Source organism: Crocodylus porosus, unplaced genomic scaffold (assembly GCF_001723895.1).
Source record: "Crocodylus porosus isolate Cpor-Errol unplaced genomic scaffold, CroPor_comp1, whole genome shotgun sequence".
Taxonomy (NCBI): domain Eukaryota; kingdom Metazoa; phylum Chordata; order Crocodylia; family Crocodylidae; genus Crocodylus; species Crocodylus porosus.
In genome coordinates, this window is record NW_017728914.1 from 10,008,675 (window position 1) to 10,027,698 (window position 19,024).

The 19,024-nt window shown below is 41.3% G+C and overlaps 1 protein-coding gene across 3 annotated transcripts in view; it reads left to right on the plus strand.

Moving 5' to 3' along the window:
* The window catches only part of SLIT3 (slit guidance ligand 3), a 938,430-nt gene that overhangs the window by 502,302 nt on the left and 417,104 nt on the right, over nucleotides 1–19,024 (plus strand). For all 3 annotated transcript variants that reach the window (XM_019534858.1, XM_019534861.1, XM_019534859.1), the window contains exon 5: nucleotides 12,331–12,402. In XM_019534858.1, the coding sequence (XP_019390403.1) occupies nucleotides 12,331–12,402 (72 nt within the window). The remainder of the gene's footprint in view (nucleotides 1–12,330; nucleotides 12,403–19,024) is intronic.

Genomic DNA, 19,024 nt, shown 5'->3' on the forward strand with positions numbered 1-19,024 from the left:
CCCCAATCCCCACCCCCTCTCCCAGCTGTGTCAATGGCTTCCCTACCCAGCCCCAGCATCCTGCACTTTAAAAAAAAAAAAAAGAAAAAGTCCTGAACTCAACTGTTGCAGCAGTGATCAGGACCTCTCGGGGCTCATGACAGAGCCTCCGACATAGGGCAATTGGGTGCAGCAGGGACCGCCCCCCCGACAGGAGCCAGTGAGTGCGGGGTTCGTTTGTTTGTTTTTTAAGAGCCAGGATGCTGGGGCCGGGCAGGGCAGCCATTAATGGGATTGGGAGAGCAGGCGAGGGATGGGGCCTGTTTCATTCAGAGATTTGGCTAATTTTGCGGCAGCTGAAGCTCCAAATCGAATTCAGCTGAATCTATTTGGGACAGTGATTCAAATCACCGAAACAAATTAGTATCCCCTGAATCAGCCGAATTTGAATCCAAAGTGAATACTAGCCACTTTAGACAGGCCTAATGTCTACCCTATTTTCTGCTTGCCTTATGGAGCACTGTTCATGTTCTGTGCTAAATATACAGCAGTGGCAGGAACTTGTATTTCTTCAAAGCAGAAGTGACACTTTGCTTCCATAAAGTAACCTGTACAGAACTCTAGTTCTTAAGATCTTGCCATATAACTACATCCTCAACCAGACTTTTCCATGCTTCCTTATGATATGAAGAAAATTGTGGTTACTCCTTTATGATATTTAGCTATCATCTTTTCTGCTCAAAACTTAGTGGCATAGAGTCATTGTTTTGCTGATTGTGCATGGCCCTTTTAAAATGTAGAGGTTCTCCCTAGCATGAGTGACAGATTTGCTTTGATTTGCTTATAATGCAATTGTTGGAAAATACTTCATATCAAAAGTACATATTTACATCATTGGAAACTCTTAGCTTATTCTGAATAGTTGACTCTATTTCTATACAATGGGAATACATTTACCTTTCTATCTTCAAAAGGCACTAGTAATATAGGGGAACATGACATCTAATAATAATTATATTTAACTGTTGAAAGTATTATTTTAGCCTTTAAAAATCGTCATGAAACTTTCAGATGAGGCAAAAAGCCACAGTCTCATCTTGCATCATAAAGCTAGGTAAATATTTTTTCTTCACCAGAAGATGTATTTTTGAAGGACTATTCATGAAGTTACGTTGTATTTCACAAATAGTTTTGGCTGAGAAAAATGGGGGAAAATTGTGAAAACATCAAAACATTTAATTTTTCCATTTTCAGAGCAAGCTATTTGACCTTGAGTTTCCAAGTGACATTTGTGTTTATAAATTAACCTACATGTTAAAATAAAGACTTTAAAAGGAATGAAATAAGATGAAAATGAATCAAAACTTTTTTTCAGGTTTTTCATTTCTGACTGAAATAAACAAAATTATTTGTCAAAAAATTGAAAAAACATCCTATTTCTTAGACTCAAACTTTTTTCCCCATGGTTTTTGGTTTGATGGCAAAACCAAAATCTATACTATTTGTTCATTTCTAATAGACACACATTCTACTCTTGCATTATTACCCTTTATTATTAGGCCTCTGAATGTAGTGACTCACATGGACTTTCTGTCTGTGGTGCGTGTCCTTGTTATATGTATCCTTTGTTGTAGGAGGAGACTGTTGTAGAGGGTGTGAGAAGCAGGCTGTTCCAGTTTCCAGGTGGCCGTGCAGCAGTGCTCTAACATTGCTTTAATCCTCTAACACAGAAATGACTGAAGAACTAAAAGAGACGGCAGCACTTAGAATGGAATTGTTGCTGGTAGCTGTGTATGACATCTATTTTGATGTTCCAAGTTTAGTGATGTTTGAGAGAGAGACTGTTGAGGTACTTTGGTTTGTTGCATGCTGTAACAGTCTTCCTTGGGAATGCAGATCCCCAAAGTGTATAAAATAAAAGTACAAAATCATTCTTTATTTTTAATATACTCAGAGTTATTTTTACAGTGATAACTGACCAAACTCCATTCTCTTTTGATGTACTTCACATTCTTTCCTTCTTTTCTCTTATTGGCTAGCATCCTCTTTCCTCACTCTCTCCTCCTGCTGCAACTCATTTTGCAAACCATTTACTTATGTAGTACTGGCCTTTTTGACATTTCAGGTAATACATCTATCTCCCCTGCAGCCTCTGCCATCTGAAAGAACCTTCTTAAATCTTTCCCTCTTTCACTTATTTACATCTCTTTTATTATATGTTGCTTCAAAATGTACCTTTTTTATTATATTCTTCTTCATCTGTTACTATGTAAATCCATAATTACATCATTTAATTCAGCAGAGCATTGCGGAATGCGATTCATCTGAAAGATGCTGTGCAAAATAAAAATAGTTCAAAATGAGACAAATTGCTATGACCAAGTTAATATTATTAAGGGACCTTTCCCAAACTGCCGTGGCTTGTCTTTAGTCTGGTCTGTGAAAAAAAAAGCAAAAACAAAGCATAATGTAAATGTTATTTTTTATACTTGTCACAATATAAGAAGTTCAGGAAAGCTGAAAATCTTTCTTTTTTTTCCCAAAAAGCAAATGTCTAAAATGATGGAAGATCAGTGATCAGAAAATCTTGACAGGATAAAATAATATAAAAATGCCACAACCAGATCTAGCTAATTTTCATTTTTCTAATCTGCAAATACTACTATTCTCTTAAACCCTGAGTCTTTCCCAGTTGAATCAGTAAAGATTTAATAACAGAGCGTGATTGTGAGACTGTGTTATTTCTATCTTATGGAACTGTAGTTCTTTATTAGACTATTTAATATTAGAACTAGACATATTAGAACACTTTGACAAACTAAAAAAGTTGAAGCAAAATAGACAAAAATCTCAAGCCAAACTTTATGTTTTTATTGCCAGTTTTACTCAATATACTGAACTAGAAATAGGTAAATATCTGTGTACTTTATGTTGGACTTGCTTCCCCATTGCTGGTCTCTTAGTTTTATTCAGCCTGGCAACTTATTTTCTTTTTCTGTATGAGACAGGAAGTTAGAAAGCAATTTTCATATCAGCCTCCCAGTATAATGCAGTCTTGGAACAGATCTAGATTAATTGGTTTTATTAAGTTTCACCTATTCCTAATACCAGTGTCAGCCTTGTTCACCATGCTATCATTTGTGATGCAAAGTAAAACCAACCACTATAAACTGTGTAATCTTAACATATAAAGATGAGAATTGCTCATTCGAAAGGGAATGAATCAGTTATTTGTACATTCAAGACCATGTACTCTTCCATCAATCTAGATTTTGTTTGTTTTTCATTTCAGCCAATCAAGAAATGTTGCTGTATGTTAGCTTTTCTGCCTGAATTCTAGAGGAACAATGGGATTGTGGATAAACTAGAAGATACTTTAAGGGATTATATTGGTTTACCTAGATTTTCCTTCTATTTTAAATGTACTGTAACTTCATTGTTTAGCTCTGTTTTATTATGTGATCAACATACATATAGTAATATAGCATGAAACATATATGTTCAGATAAGGACTAAAGTTTTCTTGATTTTTTTTTTTTAATCTTAAGAGTGCTTCTGGACTTAGGCTTCTTAGTATGAGCTGGTCACATTCTTAAGGGGTACATGCAGACGTTCACTTCAGCTGGTCTAGAATCACACAGCTTGCTTTAAGCCACTTGAGCGTAGATTGGGAATGGTGTGTGCATACATCCACCAGTGTTGGGAGCCATACCAGGAACCCAGTGGAAGTAACTCAGGCTGTGAGGAATGGTGAGTGGGATTTTGGGATGGTGGCTATAGGGTCTGTGGTGGGGTTTGGCAGTTCTGAGGGTGGGTTTGGTGAGATTTGGAAGAGCGGGAGGAAGGAGTTGGTGAGTGAAAAGGAGGGGGGAGTTGGGGGTCCTCAGTGGGGCTTGTCTGTAGGGGGCACAAGGTTCAAGGGAGAAAAATAGGCCAGTCAGAGTGGGCAGGGGGGCAGGGGCTAGGAAAAGTGCAGCCCCAGGGCTGGGGTGAGCAGCTGAGCTTTTCCCACCCTGGGGCTGCACTCCAAACATGTGCAGACATTCATTAGATTGGACTAACCCATTCCCCATCTAATTTTTTCACTTTAGGTGAACCAATTCAGATTGGACTGGTTTTTTGCCCAACTTAACCTCCCCAGAGTGTTTACACAGTTTGGCATTTACTCTAGTTTGGTTGATCTAAATGGAAGGTCTGCACATACCCTATTAGTTGATAGTCTTCCCTGTTATCATTTTTTCTGGCTTAGAAATAAGAATAGTAAGGGTAGCATACAACAGCAATAAATATTCCCAAGACCCCCTCTACATGTGCAGGTAAAGGCACAATGAGTTCTAATGTGTGATTCACAAAATCGTGCTTCCTTCCATGCCACGCATGCATGGCAGGAGGTTCGATTAGATCCCATCACACCTTGTTGCCAGTGCTCCCCCTGTCCCAGCAAGCTGCTCCATGCAGCTGGTTGAGGGGCAAAAGAGCACCCCGCATAACCCCAGTAGTGGGCTTGCAACGACAGGAGAGACCCTGCTACACATGCAAACTAAAGCTTGATAGCAACAAACTATAAAGTTAGTGCACATTTTTAGGTCTAATTTGATAGCTGGTTGGAGCTGTTTATTGTGCAATAGCTACTTTGCATGTGTAGCTGGTCTCTGGGTAATTTGCCAAATTAACTGTGTGATTGCATGATACCTGTAATTTGTAGAGAAGGCCTAAGTCAAACATCTTTTCAGTGGATTATTGGTTTAATATGAGCCTTGTTAATTTTGGGTAGATATGTATGATAAAGGATTGGAATGTAACTGTTTAGTGTGGAGAGAAATTGAAAAAAAGGAAAATGACAACTATAGCATGTTATTGTTATATGTGAAATCAAAGTTTTGGTTGGGACGATTTATTTTGGGGTGGTCTTGTTATGAGCAGGGGGTTGATTTAGGCCTTCTGAGGTCCCTTCCAAACCAAATATTCTATGATTAGAGTTACCATATTTCCAGTTTCAAAAAAGAGGAGACCTGTTGGGGGGAGGGCACAATATGCCCGTGCCCTTCTCCTGCCCCTCACTCCCTAACCACAGTCCCCCAGCCCTGCTGCTGCCCCTCACTCCCAACTGACAGTGCCCCAGAGCCCCGGCCCATGCTAGTCCCTCATTCCCAACCCACAGGCTCCCCATCCCTGTTGATACCCACAGCTTCCTGGCACTACCTGTGCCATGTGCTCCAAACCCCCAGCCCCCTGCCCACTTCCCAGCCCTGCCAGTGCCCACTCCTGACCCACAGCCTCTTGCTTCCCTCAGTCTTGAGAGTCTCCCAGCTGCCCCACCCCTGCATGCACAGGTACTGGCCCCAGTGCCACCAGCTCAGTCATACAGCTCCCTGCTGCCCCAAAGGGCCCCTCCACCCCTTTCCCCCACAGAGGAACAAGCACCTCCTCTGCCTTTCTGCAGCCCCAATGCCATGTGCACCCTTCCTCTAGTCGCCTCTGCCCCAGCATCAAGTATCTCCTTGCTAGGGCAAACCAGGAAGTGCCAGGAGAAACTTCAATGCTGAGCAGAGGCAGAGCAAAATCCCAGACATTTGTTGATATTTTAAAAAACTACCTGGATGGAGATGGGAGGACCCAAAAAGAGAACATGTCCAGGAAAACCCAGATGTATGGTAACCCTAATCAACATACATCAGTTTTCAGTTATATTAACATTAATATTGCAAGATATTCATGTTTAAGTTAGAATCTAACTATATGCATAAATATGAATCTGTGTTTCAATTAACTGACTAATGTAGTTTCATTGTTGGCAAATATAAAAAAATCCTAAAGTATTCTGGTGCTGTGGAGGGCACGTGACACCTCACTTTGGATGCACTAAGCAGTGTTAAAGCAGAAAGCTAGAAATCAGCATTATAGCAAAGATACAGAGCCACTTAGAGCCAACATTTTTTTTCTTTCTAATCCTTTTATCAAAGGTCTTGCATTTACCATTTTGATATGGGCAAAGCAGCAATATGCTTGCAAAGGGAGTTAATCTATGTCCAAAGCATTTTAGTAAATTAAAATAAAAAACCTAAAAACCTATTGACTTATGCCAAGTCTTGTTTGAGTCTAGTCTAGACTTGCATGTGGTCTACTGAGCAGAACAAAGGCATGGGAGCCACAGCTGTGGAATTCTGTTCAGCCACTGATGCACTATGCACCTTGGAGTTAAGTGACATAAATATCTCTGAGGGTCTGTTGCCCTGTCCATGAAATGGGGATGTGTCTGATTTGCTAGTGTAGGTGTGGTAGGGTTAATATTTGCAAAAGCTTTTAGTGTCAACCGTTGTCACTTCTTTAGTCCAATGATTTTTCCCATAGCAAGTGTCTCCCCATTTTCCAACATCCTTCACTGGGCATAGACAGCTTTAACTATGTCTTGATGAAATATATTATTGTCTGGTGGAAGGGAGAGATCTGATTCCACACACTGTTTAACCTTTAGCACGTTTCCTTCAAAGTGGCAGGGTTTGTTTGCTCCTTAAGGACAGATCGGGTAAATGAAGCTTCCCCCCACAAAAGCGTAGCTTTTGATTAAGGGAAGATTTATTATAAACAAGGATCAAAAGAAGTAATAAAGTAAAAAAGAAACAGTTTGTTTAATGTAGCTGTAGTTCCTCAAAATGTAAGCAGGTGGGAGCCATTGTTAGTTCAGTCGTAGATAAGAATCTTGCTCTTGCAATAAAGCAGCTTCTGGTTGTGGTGTCAAGTCAGGCTCTCACCATCTAGAGCTCTCCCTGCCAAACAGCTGGATTATCAAAGACCCCTTCTGGAACAGCATCTGTGTCCAGCCCACCTCTCTTAATGTAACTGCTGTCTCCCCTCTTGTCCAAACCCGATTTATCTAATTACACACTATATGTATCTACTATTCAATTCAGATTTGGATTTGGCCAATTCGGAGGACAGTGAATCGATTTGGAAATTTGGATCACTCTCCGGAATCAATTTGGCCGAATCTGCTTCAGAAGATTTGGCAATGATTCAGAAAAATGTGGAGATTCCGCCGTAGACTATGATGGGGAATCACTGAAATACCCATAACGTTGTCATTTTTTGGCCGATTCAGATTAAAACAGCAGGGATGGTAGCCCCTTCTGAGGGTATGAGCCCTGCTAAGTTACAAGGAGATAGGTGTAGGGGTTTCTGGGAAACTTCACCTCAAGGTGCTGACAAGGAAAACTCATGACATATGTGACTTTGTTTGTGTGTTAAGGTGCAGTGGGATGAAACCAGCAGGGATGGTGGCCTGTAAAAGGGGGCCTTTCCAATGCTCAGGCAGAAACAGATCACAAAAGGGACTGAAAGGCTGCAGACAGAGGCTTATGTGCTGTTTCTACGTAACACCCGCAGAGCCGTGTGATTGGAAGGGGACTCAAGGAAAGATCACAGTCACTGGCCAGCTACAGATGTCAGTCCCTCCCCCCGCCCCCACTCCCTCTCTCTCTTCTCAGTTTCTGTTCCCTTAAAAGACTGCCTTCCTATTCTTTTTCTGAATCTTTTCCAAATTAATTCAGAGGCTCTGAACCAGTTTGGAGGGGGTGTTTTTTTGGTCTCTCAATTTGATTCAGATTTGGTCATTTGGCCTCTGAATCAGGCTGAATCTTCTGTGAATCGGATCAGCGACCAAAGCTTCACATATCCCTATTATCTACAGCTGTGCTCTGGGATTGGGTGAGAGGGGGAGCATTTTAATTCGAATGGCTCTGGGACAGCTGCTCTAATGGAATGCTACAGCATCACATGTATTCAGTGCCCCGGGTTTCAAAATGACTGAGGGAATGTTTTAACTAAAGGTTGTTCAGCAAGTTTTAGTTAAAGCACCCCCACTGCCATTTTGAAATGTGGGACACTGAATAAATGTGATGGTGAGGCACACTGGAGCATTCTAATTAGATTAATTGAGTCTGCTCCAGTATGTTCTAATTAGAACACATCAGAGCACATGTATAGGCACCCTAAGGTTATAGATTTTCAGCTTTCTCAACACTATGATCGATTGTGAATGCAATATTTAGAAGCTGCTTTTCAGAAGCTTAGTAATTCTTCTTAGAGCCCACCTACTGCAAACCATTAAGTAGAGTAGTTTTGATGATCCACACCAATTGTCCACTGAGCACAACTATTTAGATGTGTTTTAGTTCCTAAAGTGAAATTTAGTTCACTTACCTTTCTTAGTGGTGCATTATGAATTGGGTACCTTGACTTCTGTGAGAGCGTATTACAGGTTGAATTTGTATTAGTCATTTTTTCCTTCCATTTCCAATTCTCTTTTATTTACTTTTTTGTCATGTGTAAATTTAGCTATTTTTTTTTTCCCTGTAGTTACTGATAATATATACATTTTAAGGTTTTGGTTTTTTAAATCTAGTAAAGCTTTCAATGATTGCTCTGAAAAAAAAAACAAAAATAGAGAATAAGAAACAGAAACTTAAAATAAGCTGTGCGAAAGAGTGGCTAGAACTAGGCTTCTTCACATTAGAGACAGATTTTTGTCAAGTGCGTGGGTTGAGATTGGGTGGTAGCTTGCTTGCTTCCTTATGAAATATGCTTAACAATAGTTTGGCACATTGGTATCAAGCAGAGATAAACACACTATTAGTAACCATCTCAAAAAGGCCCTTCCATGATTGTGAAAGGGCAGTTATATAAAATGAAACATGCAGTCCTGAACTTTCCTCCATGCTACATCAGTAGCACCATAAACTGTCAGTTTGTCAGACCACTAGAGGTATTTATGAAATCAATACACAATCCTAGAGATTTATAGAGGCAGTATTGTTAGCTAGAGGAAAGTGGCTCAATGAAAAATAAAATTAATACAATATACAAGCAGACTGTCATAAAAAATGGATGAATTTCCTGCAATCTGCTGTTTTTTGCCTGACTGTGGGAAATGTTGTTGAAGCATAGGGATAAATGGGAACGCAGCAGCATATATTAGCCTTGTTATTCTGTAATGCCATTAGGAGGATTGCTGTAAACTGGGCTTGTTTTTGAAGGTGATTTGAGGAAATGGCACAATAAATAATTGGACAGAATGTTAGAATATGAATTAAGTTTTTCTACATGCATTTTATATGAACTCATAATTTTACTTATTCAGATACTTTTTAGTTTGACTTCCAGCTTTTATTTATTCCTTTTTTAATTGCAGTTTGCTGCTCTTTCAAGATTAGCTCTCACCTTGCCTTATGTCATTCATATATCAAAGCTACTTCTCAGGGAGGTGCTTGAAATTTGTCTTCTGAAGAATTTACATTCATGTGGGTCTGAAACATTCTTTAGGTATTCTCTTTCCCATGCTGGTTGCATATTCGTTTGCATATTTGGAAGGTCCATTTCCAAAGAACTAAGATTATGTCGCTGGACAGAGATAAGGAAGGGGGAGGGAGGGTTGTGTGTGTATCAGTGTCAGAAAAACGTAGAAAGTCACAAATAATTTGGAGCTAGTTTGAAAAAGAGACTTACAGACAACAGCACATTTTTTGTTTGTGAGAGTCTGAATGAACAATTGTGGCTACTACAAGAATTTGGTGTAGACTAGATGACTGGTAGAAATTGAATTAGTCTGATGACAAGGACATAGCCCCCTTTTTTTTCCTATCTGCCTGATGGAAAACAGAAGAAAGCCTTTGGTGACACAGCTTGACCTGGAACATCAGTATGCGCTTTGTGAAATGCTCTGATTCCAGCCCAGAACCCCTGTCATTCACTAAAGCCAATTTGGTGGCGACTGGCCAAGGGATCTCAGTGCAATAGAAAATCTTTTTGAAGAAGAAAATATCTGGTGGTCAGCACTCTGATGGTTGCCACTTAGCTTTAATCATCATTTGGAAAGCCAGACTGTCAGCCTTAAAACAGGGCATATTCCTGACCTAACACATTTAACAGAGTCATGATAATGGCCATGCAAATTGATGATGACATTGGTAGCATCCTGTTTCTGTTCATTTCTTGCTTGGATGATATCCTCCTCCTCTTCTTCAGTCTTATCTTCACCCATCCCTATAGCCTACCCCTCTCTTCCCTTGTTCTCATCTATCACACTCATAGCTCATGCTCCTAATCTTTTCCCCACAGCAACATTCTCCCCTCCCCGCCGTATTCTTTTGCTTTTAGGCAGGTTACTTCCTCCTCCTCCATGCTGACTGGGTGCCACCAGGGGGAGCATTGAGAGCACAGGAGCAAAACTCTCCTTGTTCCCAATTCCAATACCCAGTTAGGGTATATACAAGTGTTACATTTTGATCACCCTAACCAAGCTTAGGATGATCTAAGTGGCCCAACATGCAAGTGTTTAAAGGACTTAAAGGCAAGGGCAAGTGTTCAAAGGGCTTAAGGGCTCAGAATTCAGAGACAAACTAACTTTACATTGGCCTGAGTTAACCCAGTCTAAAATGGGTTAACTTGGCCTAATGAATGCCTGCACACCTTCACAGCATAGCCCCAGGACTGGGAAAGCCAAGCCATTTGCCACAGCTGGGAGCTATGCTGTTTTTATTCCCTCCCACCCAAACTATCCCCACAGACACACCAATTCCACCCCACTTCCCAATCCTTTCCCCCAGTTTACCTCCAGCTGCCTGCACAAAGCCTGCTCATGACAGGTTTAGGTGGCTCAGAGTAAACTGCCTAACCTGGGTGGGGCCATTCAAACATTTGTTTGCACCCTTACAGTCCCCAGGTTTAGGAGGAGCAGTCACAGGACTAAGTCTTGCCCAAGCCTCCAGGGTTAGGCAGAAGTCTCCTCTGCATGTTTGTATGGATAAAGTGGAGGTTGTTGTTTCCATTTCAGTAGCTACACAAAAACTCAAAAAACTGAGTTTTGGTGTACGTAGACCTCGAATCATTTATTTCTTGCCACCCTGATCCCCAGCAAAACAATAGCAAAGCAAACAAACAAAAAAAGCAGCCATTTTGGCCTGGCCTGAAGTGTTTTGTTTTGAGCTCTGTAATTTTTTACCCCTCTTTTTTATCCAAAGTGTATTCAGAGTTAAAATACTGTTGTGCTTCAACATTAACAAATACATTTCTACATTTTATTTCATCAAAACTGTTCACCAACTTCAGCCTGAATTTGAAAGTCATTTTGCTTCCCCCAGAATGGCATTTTTGGCTAATTTGCAATTTGCCAACAACATTTGCTCTTGCTTCTATGCAGGCTACTTTGTGAAGGTGGTGTATGCATACTCCAAAATCTAAAAGAGTTGTGAGGGGATCAAGGCAGATGCAATTTTTTTTTTTAAATTGCTGATAGGCCCTAACAAACAAGTTTCTGAAATATGCACACTGCCTTTTGGTGGGGCAGGTTTAACAGCAATAAAATAGGTTTGATATTTAATGGGTCTGGTAAAATACAAATCACCCACCAGGATCCCCTTCTGTATTTCAAGTCCCTGTTCTGTGGGATGGGGGAATTGGACCTTCTCTATTTTTTCTTTACTTTTATTCTTCAAAATAGTTGGACAGCTTTAGCTAAAATTTCCCTCAGACTTTCCATTTAAGATGTATACTCTGGACTTTATCTTGGTTTGGTAAAGTTAAAATCAGCTTATTAAGAGCCAAAAGATATTTGCTTCAGATTGTAAGCAAATTTACATTCTGTGCCTTGCTACCTATAACACTTAAGGCAAATTTTATGATTCTAAGTTAATCAGTTTTGCAGCATTTTAAGGATAATGAAAAATGGAGAATGTTCTATAGTGAACACATTTAAACTGTTTTATTGGAGGTTAGAAAATGCTGTATTTCTAATTGGCATTTGGCATATTGCCTTCTAAAGGAAGCTGTTTAAATATTTATCGGCTTAACTAGGAATATACTTAAAGAATTTATTTGGAAAACTTTTTTTTACTATACCCTCCCCCAAATTCTTCGTATGGTAGTATCTCCAACATAGAGCAGCATATGTTCAAATCCTATATTTATGTGATCATTGAAAAGTTCAGCATTTTTTTTTTATTTTTGAAAGAGCTATTAAGCTATTAGAAGCTCTTTTAAAATATTAAAAAGACATTTAAATTACAAGACTAAAAATTGCTACAAATTTTGTGGCAGAAAATCACATTGATATGACAGTTTGTAAAAACCATGCTTGGCCATGTACTGGAATTTCTTGCACTTCCCAAATTCTCAGAGTTTCAGTATGTATATGGCCATTTTTAGCAAATGCCTCTCCTCATTTAAAAGGCAGGGAATAGTGTATTTATTTCATTGTACTCTGACAAGTCTTAGGGAGACCTAACTTGCCAAACATTATCACAAGATAGTTTTGCGTTCTCTTTGTTAATATGATGTTTTGTCTTTTCTCTCATTTAGAGATCTAAGTGAAAACCAGATAAAAGGAATCCCCAGAAAGGCCTTTCGAGGAATCATCGATGTGAAGAACTTGTAAGTGACAACTTCATTAGTGTTTCTTGTGAAGTGTATTCTCTGTGGACCTCACACTACTGCTGTTATTTATTTGAGCATCACACGTGTGCTCAGCTCTGCACAGACTACAGAGGAAAATAAGAGTCCTGCCCCAAGAACCAGGTTACAGTCAAAGAACAGTCATTTACTGCTGTAACTCCCATCGTATCAGTGGGAGTGCTGAGCAGAGCCACAGATTATATTCTTATATTTAAAGGCTCTATTATGCCAGCAACACAAAATCTTACTCTGAAATCACAAGCTACGTAGTGAAGTGTTATCTGCCTATGGGAAAAAAAATTCAGTAGATCAGTCTGAGATTGAAAGAGAATGGCATCAGGGTTTCAGCTGAAATCTTTCATTCTACAGCTTAATTTGGAAAATGCAGGTAATTATATTACAGGGCATAGGTCAGGGCTACACAGATCAAGCATAAATTTCAGAGCAGGGAAGGTGAGAAGATGGTATGATTTTGTGAGGCATAAGAAATTAACTTGATGAACAGGTTTATTTTTCTTTCTGCCATTTGCATTCCCATCCTGTGTTTATAATAAAAAAGCCATTAAAGGGGGAATGTGTTTTTGTTGTTTGGTAATAAATTAGTCTGAATTGGTTTGGCCCTTGCCTTTCTCTAAAACATGTAATGGAGAAATGTTGTTACATAAAGATTTCCTGTTCTACATTCCCATGACTGCAGCAGAGTTACCCATTAGCCATTTATGCTAAGTTGTCATTGTGTCAAAATCATACAGAAGAATCACCCAGTTATTGCCTCTATTAAAGACAACACTAGGACATCCTGAGAGAAACAGTTACATGGAGCAAGTTAACAAGGAGGCAGGGATTCAGCCTGCACCACAATGGAAGCTGCTTTCTACACTTTCGGAGGAAGGATTTTTAATACTTCTAGGCTAAGCCCAACATGTATCATATTTTATCATTATTAGTGTTAGCATGTGGATAATGCACAGAGGTCCCAAGCGGGGATCATGGTCCCGTAGTCCTAAACATTGTAAGCATATATAATGGAAAAGCTAGGCTTCCTCTGAGAGCTTTCAATCTACAAAGATGATGAGAGACCACAGGTGGATACAACAAACAGATGGGGGCCAGTATAAGGTAACACTGCGCTCATTATGCTTAATGCAATAAGCAGCAGTCGCAGCACAACTATATGATGTTATGAAGTGTTTTTGTGTCACTAGATACAGAGTAACTGTGCAGTTTGAGTTTAAGCATGCTCAAATAGCAGCTTCTTTTCTAGAGACCAGACTTGAGCTGTGTTCAAGTGATCTGAATGGAATTAGCATACAGCTGGCTCTGAGTATAGGCATAGGTCCTAAAACTGGATTTTATGGATATTTTGGTCTTCATTAGGGCCTACTGCTATTAGGAGGTTTTGATTTCTAAGAAATGTAATTATATTGTAATTTTGAAACCTGTCCTCTGCCCAGGTCAATTTAGAGGGAAGGTAGGGGGCAGCCAAGATGTGTGTGAGAAATTTATGCTACAGAAAAGGGAAGTAACAGGCTGTGTGTAACCACATGTGTGGAACATGTCATAAATCTAGAGTTTTTGGACAACTGGCATTTTCAGTTTCCATATCAGAAATTCACTTGTAGTAATTTCTGAATATTTGTCCATGCAAAATCTGCAGAAGGATAGGCCTAACACAGGTATTTATAGCCCCAACTTTGCTGCTGTTAGAGACCACATTTTTCACCTGCATGTATTCCATAACTGACATCGAATCACTTGAAGATTTCTGATTTCAGCTTCTTCAGGAAATTAAGGAATTAGCATGGAAGACAGCTAGTATCTTCTACCAAGAAATACCGCATGGTATCCTATGTGGAGAATGCAGTGTTGTCTCTGTTCATGAAAATTCAGACAACCTGGTGACAGGGTGTTTTAAGCCTTCCCAGAGGCAATGAGTGTTGGCTACAGCCAAGGCTAGGGACTTTGACTGTAGTGTGCCAAAGGCTCGTGTTGGGACCAAAGCTGGAAGTTTCTGTCTGGAGGGTTTTGCCTCTCTGCTCAGAGTCAGGAGATAGGGACAGACGTTACACAAAAACAAGTTTAAGTAAATAGAAACTAGTTTAAACCTGTAACAGAACAGATGTTCAATGCGCATAAACCAGTTTCAAAATGGCTGAAACCGGTTTGAGATAAACCTGGTAGAATGTGGTATCAGACTTAATTGATTTGGGTCAAACTGGTTTATGTAACATCTGTCCTAGACCCCTTGCTGGTTTAAGTTAATCCAGAGTTCCCCAGTATCCCAAATGCTTTGCAGCCCTGGGTGGGGCTTTGCTCTCTGCTCCAGAGAGCTGGACTGGACCAGCCCCTCTGCTCTCTAGCCCGCTGAGGGGTGGGGAAGTGGTCAGAAGCATGACTCCTGAGACAAAGGGAGTAGGGAGGGGGTTTATTCTGCCCCCCCGAGGGATTGCAGCCCCTGACACCTATGCCCCCTCCCCCCACTCCAGTGGCAGAGTAGGGAGCATGGCCAGAGCTGGTTGGCATGGTCATTACCATCCACCTGCTTTGCCAGTGGCTGAGGCTACAGGGCTGAACCCAGCTGGCCTGTGACTGCTGTTGAGGGTGGAGGCAGAGGGGCCAGCCTGGGCTGGTCCACCAGGGAAAGGCCCTTCCCTGTCGGCTGCAGCTTGGGCTAGGGCTGTGTGGCTCCCTGAGCTGGGCAGGGCTGTCATGGAGCCCCAGCTGGCTGGGAAGTGCCCTGTGAGGCCAGCCCATGGGGGCGGGACCCTTCCCAGCCCGCTGGGGCTGCATGACAGCCTGTCCAAGCAGCATAGGCAGGGGCTGGCTGGGGAGCAGGCTTCGTGGGTCAGCCCAAAGGTGCCAGTGGGCCCTGAGCTCAGCTGCTACCACCACACCCCCTGTGCTGTGCAGCAGCCAGGGCTGCCGGCGCAGAGGCAGTTGTGGACTGGCCAGGATGAAGGTCTGTTCTGCCTCGCTTGCCTCCAGCTGCTGCTGCCATACCTTTTGGGAGGGGAAGCTTTAGCTCTGCAGCTTCTGCCCAGCATGTGAAACTCAGGCTCTAGCCCCTGGATGCCTTGGAAGGTGTCCGGGTGGAAGACGTCTGGGGACTGCAGCCAGAGCTACATGCACTGAACAGAAGCCACCAGGCCCAGCAGGGCTGTTTTTTCTCCCTGCACCTCCAACTGTGGCATGTGCTTCTGCCGTACAGCGCAGCACCAATCAGGGTGGGGGAGCTTCCTTCAGCCCAGCAGCTTCAATCTTAGCTGAGCTGATGAGCTTTCCCTAGCCAGATGAATGACAGTATTTGGGGTCAGGAAGGAATTTTACCCTATGACCATATTGATGTGGGCTGGAGTTTTTTATCTTTCTTTGTAGGGGAGGGCATGGCCCTCCATCCAAAATCTCTTGAGTGTATATTAACACATTTGATAGAAGCAGGATGTTGGTTGCCATGGTTCTCCTGCTTTACCTGTAGGAAGTTAGCATGTCAGGTCTTTGTTGTGTCAGGGTTGATGGTAGTTTTATGTAGAGTTTAGATTAGGGTTTGCATGGGATGGTTTGAATAGGGTTGGTCAGGCAGGGGGTTGGACTAGATGACCTCTGGCAGTCTCTTCCCACCCTACTTCTCTATGATTCTATGAATGAAAAAGATTCTCTGGGTTCCAGTTTACAGTTTTTTCAAGGCATAATATTGAATGCGGAAAACCCTAATCAGGTTATGTCCAGGGGCTGAGGAAGTTCACATCCAAATGCCAAACATAACAGCAAAGCTTTGGAGCAAAGGGAAGAGGAAGCAAAAGAGAAGAAACTGAGTACACTGCTTTCTCAAAATATATTAAATAGTTGCAGAATCTTATTCTTAGTATTTATGGCATGCTTGCTGTTTTCCTTTTGTTCACAATACTGGGCTCCCTAACTTGAAATAAAGAAATGGAAGATCTAAAGAAATGTTATGGGTTATTGGGTTTATAACATGAACAAGCGTTTTTAATATCCATTAAGGCTAGGGACAGAAATGATACACAGATCAGTATAAGTGATCAGAAACTGGTTCAAACCTGTAACACAGCATAAGTTCAGTGCATATAAACTGCTTTCAAAATGGCCAAAACTGGTTTAATATAAACCTGAATGGATGTAGTATCTGACTTCACTGATCTAGGTCAAATCGATTTATTGACCTTCTGTACCAGATGTCCTTCATATTCAAGTTAGCTTGCAGTCCCCTAGCATCCTAGGGTGGGCTAGCCTTGGCCTAGGCTGTCTGGCATGTGGCAGCATTCCTGGAATCAAAAGTGAATGTCTGTTGACTTGGCTATTGGTTCAATCTAGTCAGCTTACACTAACCTGCAAAGACGCTATCAATTCAGCCTCTGGCTTTTTGACTTGCTGTATTTAACCTAAGACTGTGTTTCTACAATGATTTATCAGCACAATACTTGGGTATCTGCTAATATTTAATAGGTGGCAAGTTATTTGCTGCCTTGATTTCCACTAGTCCAGGACTTTTCATCTTGAATAACTACTTTCTCTTGTGGCAGGTTTTTTTTTCTTTTTTTGTGTGGGAACCTCCATACACACAAACGGGCTTGATGTTTAATAAATTTCACTACAGGTAAACTACTATTCCCACTAATCTTACTTCCTCTGCACTTTTTACGCTATAACGAGTTTTTCATTATTTTTTGATGAAATCTGTTATACTTACCACAAATGACATGGGAGAATTATTTTTAATGTGCCATCTTTGTAGCATTTTTTTTACTATATTTCTGGGATGTTTAGTGTTTATGAGAATGTGGGGGTGGTTTATGTATGAAAGAGATTCTTCTGGTGTGAGCCAGATCAGTGTAAAACACATCCTTAAGAAAATGAAGAGGTTGTTTTATTTTTTCCGTTATAAGTAATGTATGAATTGTATGTCCACTAAGGTACATTAGTGAAGATGAATACTGCTTCCAGACACAGATCACTGGCTCCTGAGTTACTGAGAAAAATGTCACCCAAGCCTTATGAGCCAAATTGTGACTGGAAAACAAGTTAAAACCTCTTTAAAGTGATAACTTTAAGATGGTCTTGTATCTGAACTAAGTTAATATTTAATGTTTTAAGGAAACATGCTTGTTGTATTCAGAAACTGGGCACATCCTTCTGTTGTACAATATCCATAATGTTCCCCTCTGCATCACAGAAGTGAGCATGCCAAGTTTGTTCAAGTATCAAGTTCACGATTCTTTGGCTTTCAGAGCCTTCAGCTGTGCTAGCACCTGCATTGTTAATCTCATGATAGTTCCCTACACATATATGCACTGATATCAGCTAGGATTGTTATTACGATGACTGTTGCTTTTCAGGTTTATTGTGGGTTTTTGTCAACATTCAAGCTATTTCCCAATAGATTTTGGAACATTTTAGACATAAGAGACAAAGTTATAGCTTCTCACTGGTCTGCTCCCCCTGCCATCCTCATTTCTTGATCAAAAATAAATATGTGGAATGACTACCACTCAACTGCTCCTCTGCATTTTGTAACTTCCAACCTCATGTGGCCTTGAGTCAATTTAATCAATTTATAAGCTGCAGGGAAAAATAATATCACAACACTTTTTGTAGCAGAAAAATGGCAGTTTACAAACCCCTTCATCTGTTTAGCCCATCTTATCTCTAACTGCAGCCAATGGTTACATGCCTTGGTATGGGGGGCAGAAGGGAGGGAACAAAACAAACAAAAAAACCACCACACAAGTTGGCTTTAGTGGGCTATATAAGGCCTTATCTTAAACTTCAAGGCTAGGGACAGACATTGCATATAAACTGGATGAAGTGATCAGAGGCTAGTTTAAATTTAGAACAGATGTTCAGTGCACATAAACCAGTTTGAGAATGGCTGAAACTGGTTTGAGATAAACCTGGTTGAATGTAGTATCAGACTGAACTGATTTGGCTCAAATCAGTTTATGCAGTGTCGGTCTCAGACCCCTTGCTGATTTAAGATAAACCAGACACCCTCAGCATCCTGGCACGCTCTCTGGGCTGGGCGGGGCTCTCTGCTCCACAGAAGGGCTGGCCCCTCCCTTCTGCTCTCTGGCTGCAGCTACAGAGACCCCCACTCCCCCTCACCACTCCATGCTAAGCAGGAATTCCCCCCTCCCCTCTGCCTTATGTGTGTGTGTGTGTTAGCTAGCAGACCATGTGCTGGCTACAGTTTGTGCTGAAAAGACAGGTAGAATCAACAGACAGAATCAATAAGACTTCAGGAAAGCCAACTTTGACAAGCTCAGGACGCGTGTCAGTGAGGCCGTAAGGGACCATGACCCCAGGGGGAGTGGTTGCTCCTCAAGGGAGAGATCCTCAATGCACAAGCTAATTCTATTCCATCTCAGAGGAAAGGCAGCAAGAGGGCACAGCAGCTCCCCCAGCTCTCCAGGGATCTAGCAGACCTCCTGAGACTAAAAAGAAAGGCCTACAAAGGATGGAGGATGGGATTCACCTCCAAGGAGGAATATTCTGCACTGGTCCAGTCCTGCAGGGAGCAAACCAGGAAAGCCAAGGCTGCAACTGAACTCCAACTAGCTTCAAGCATCAAGGACAATAAAAAGTC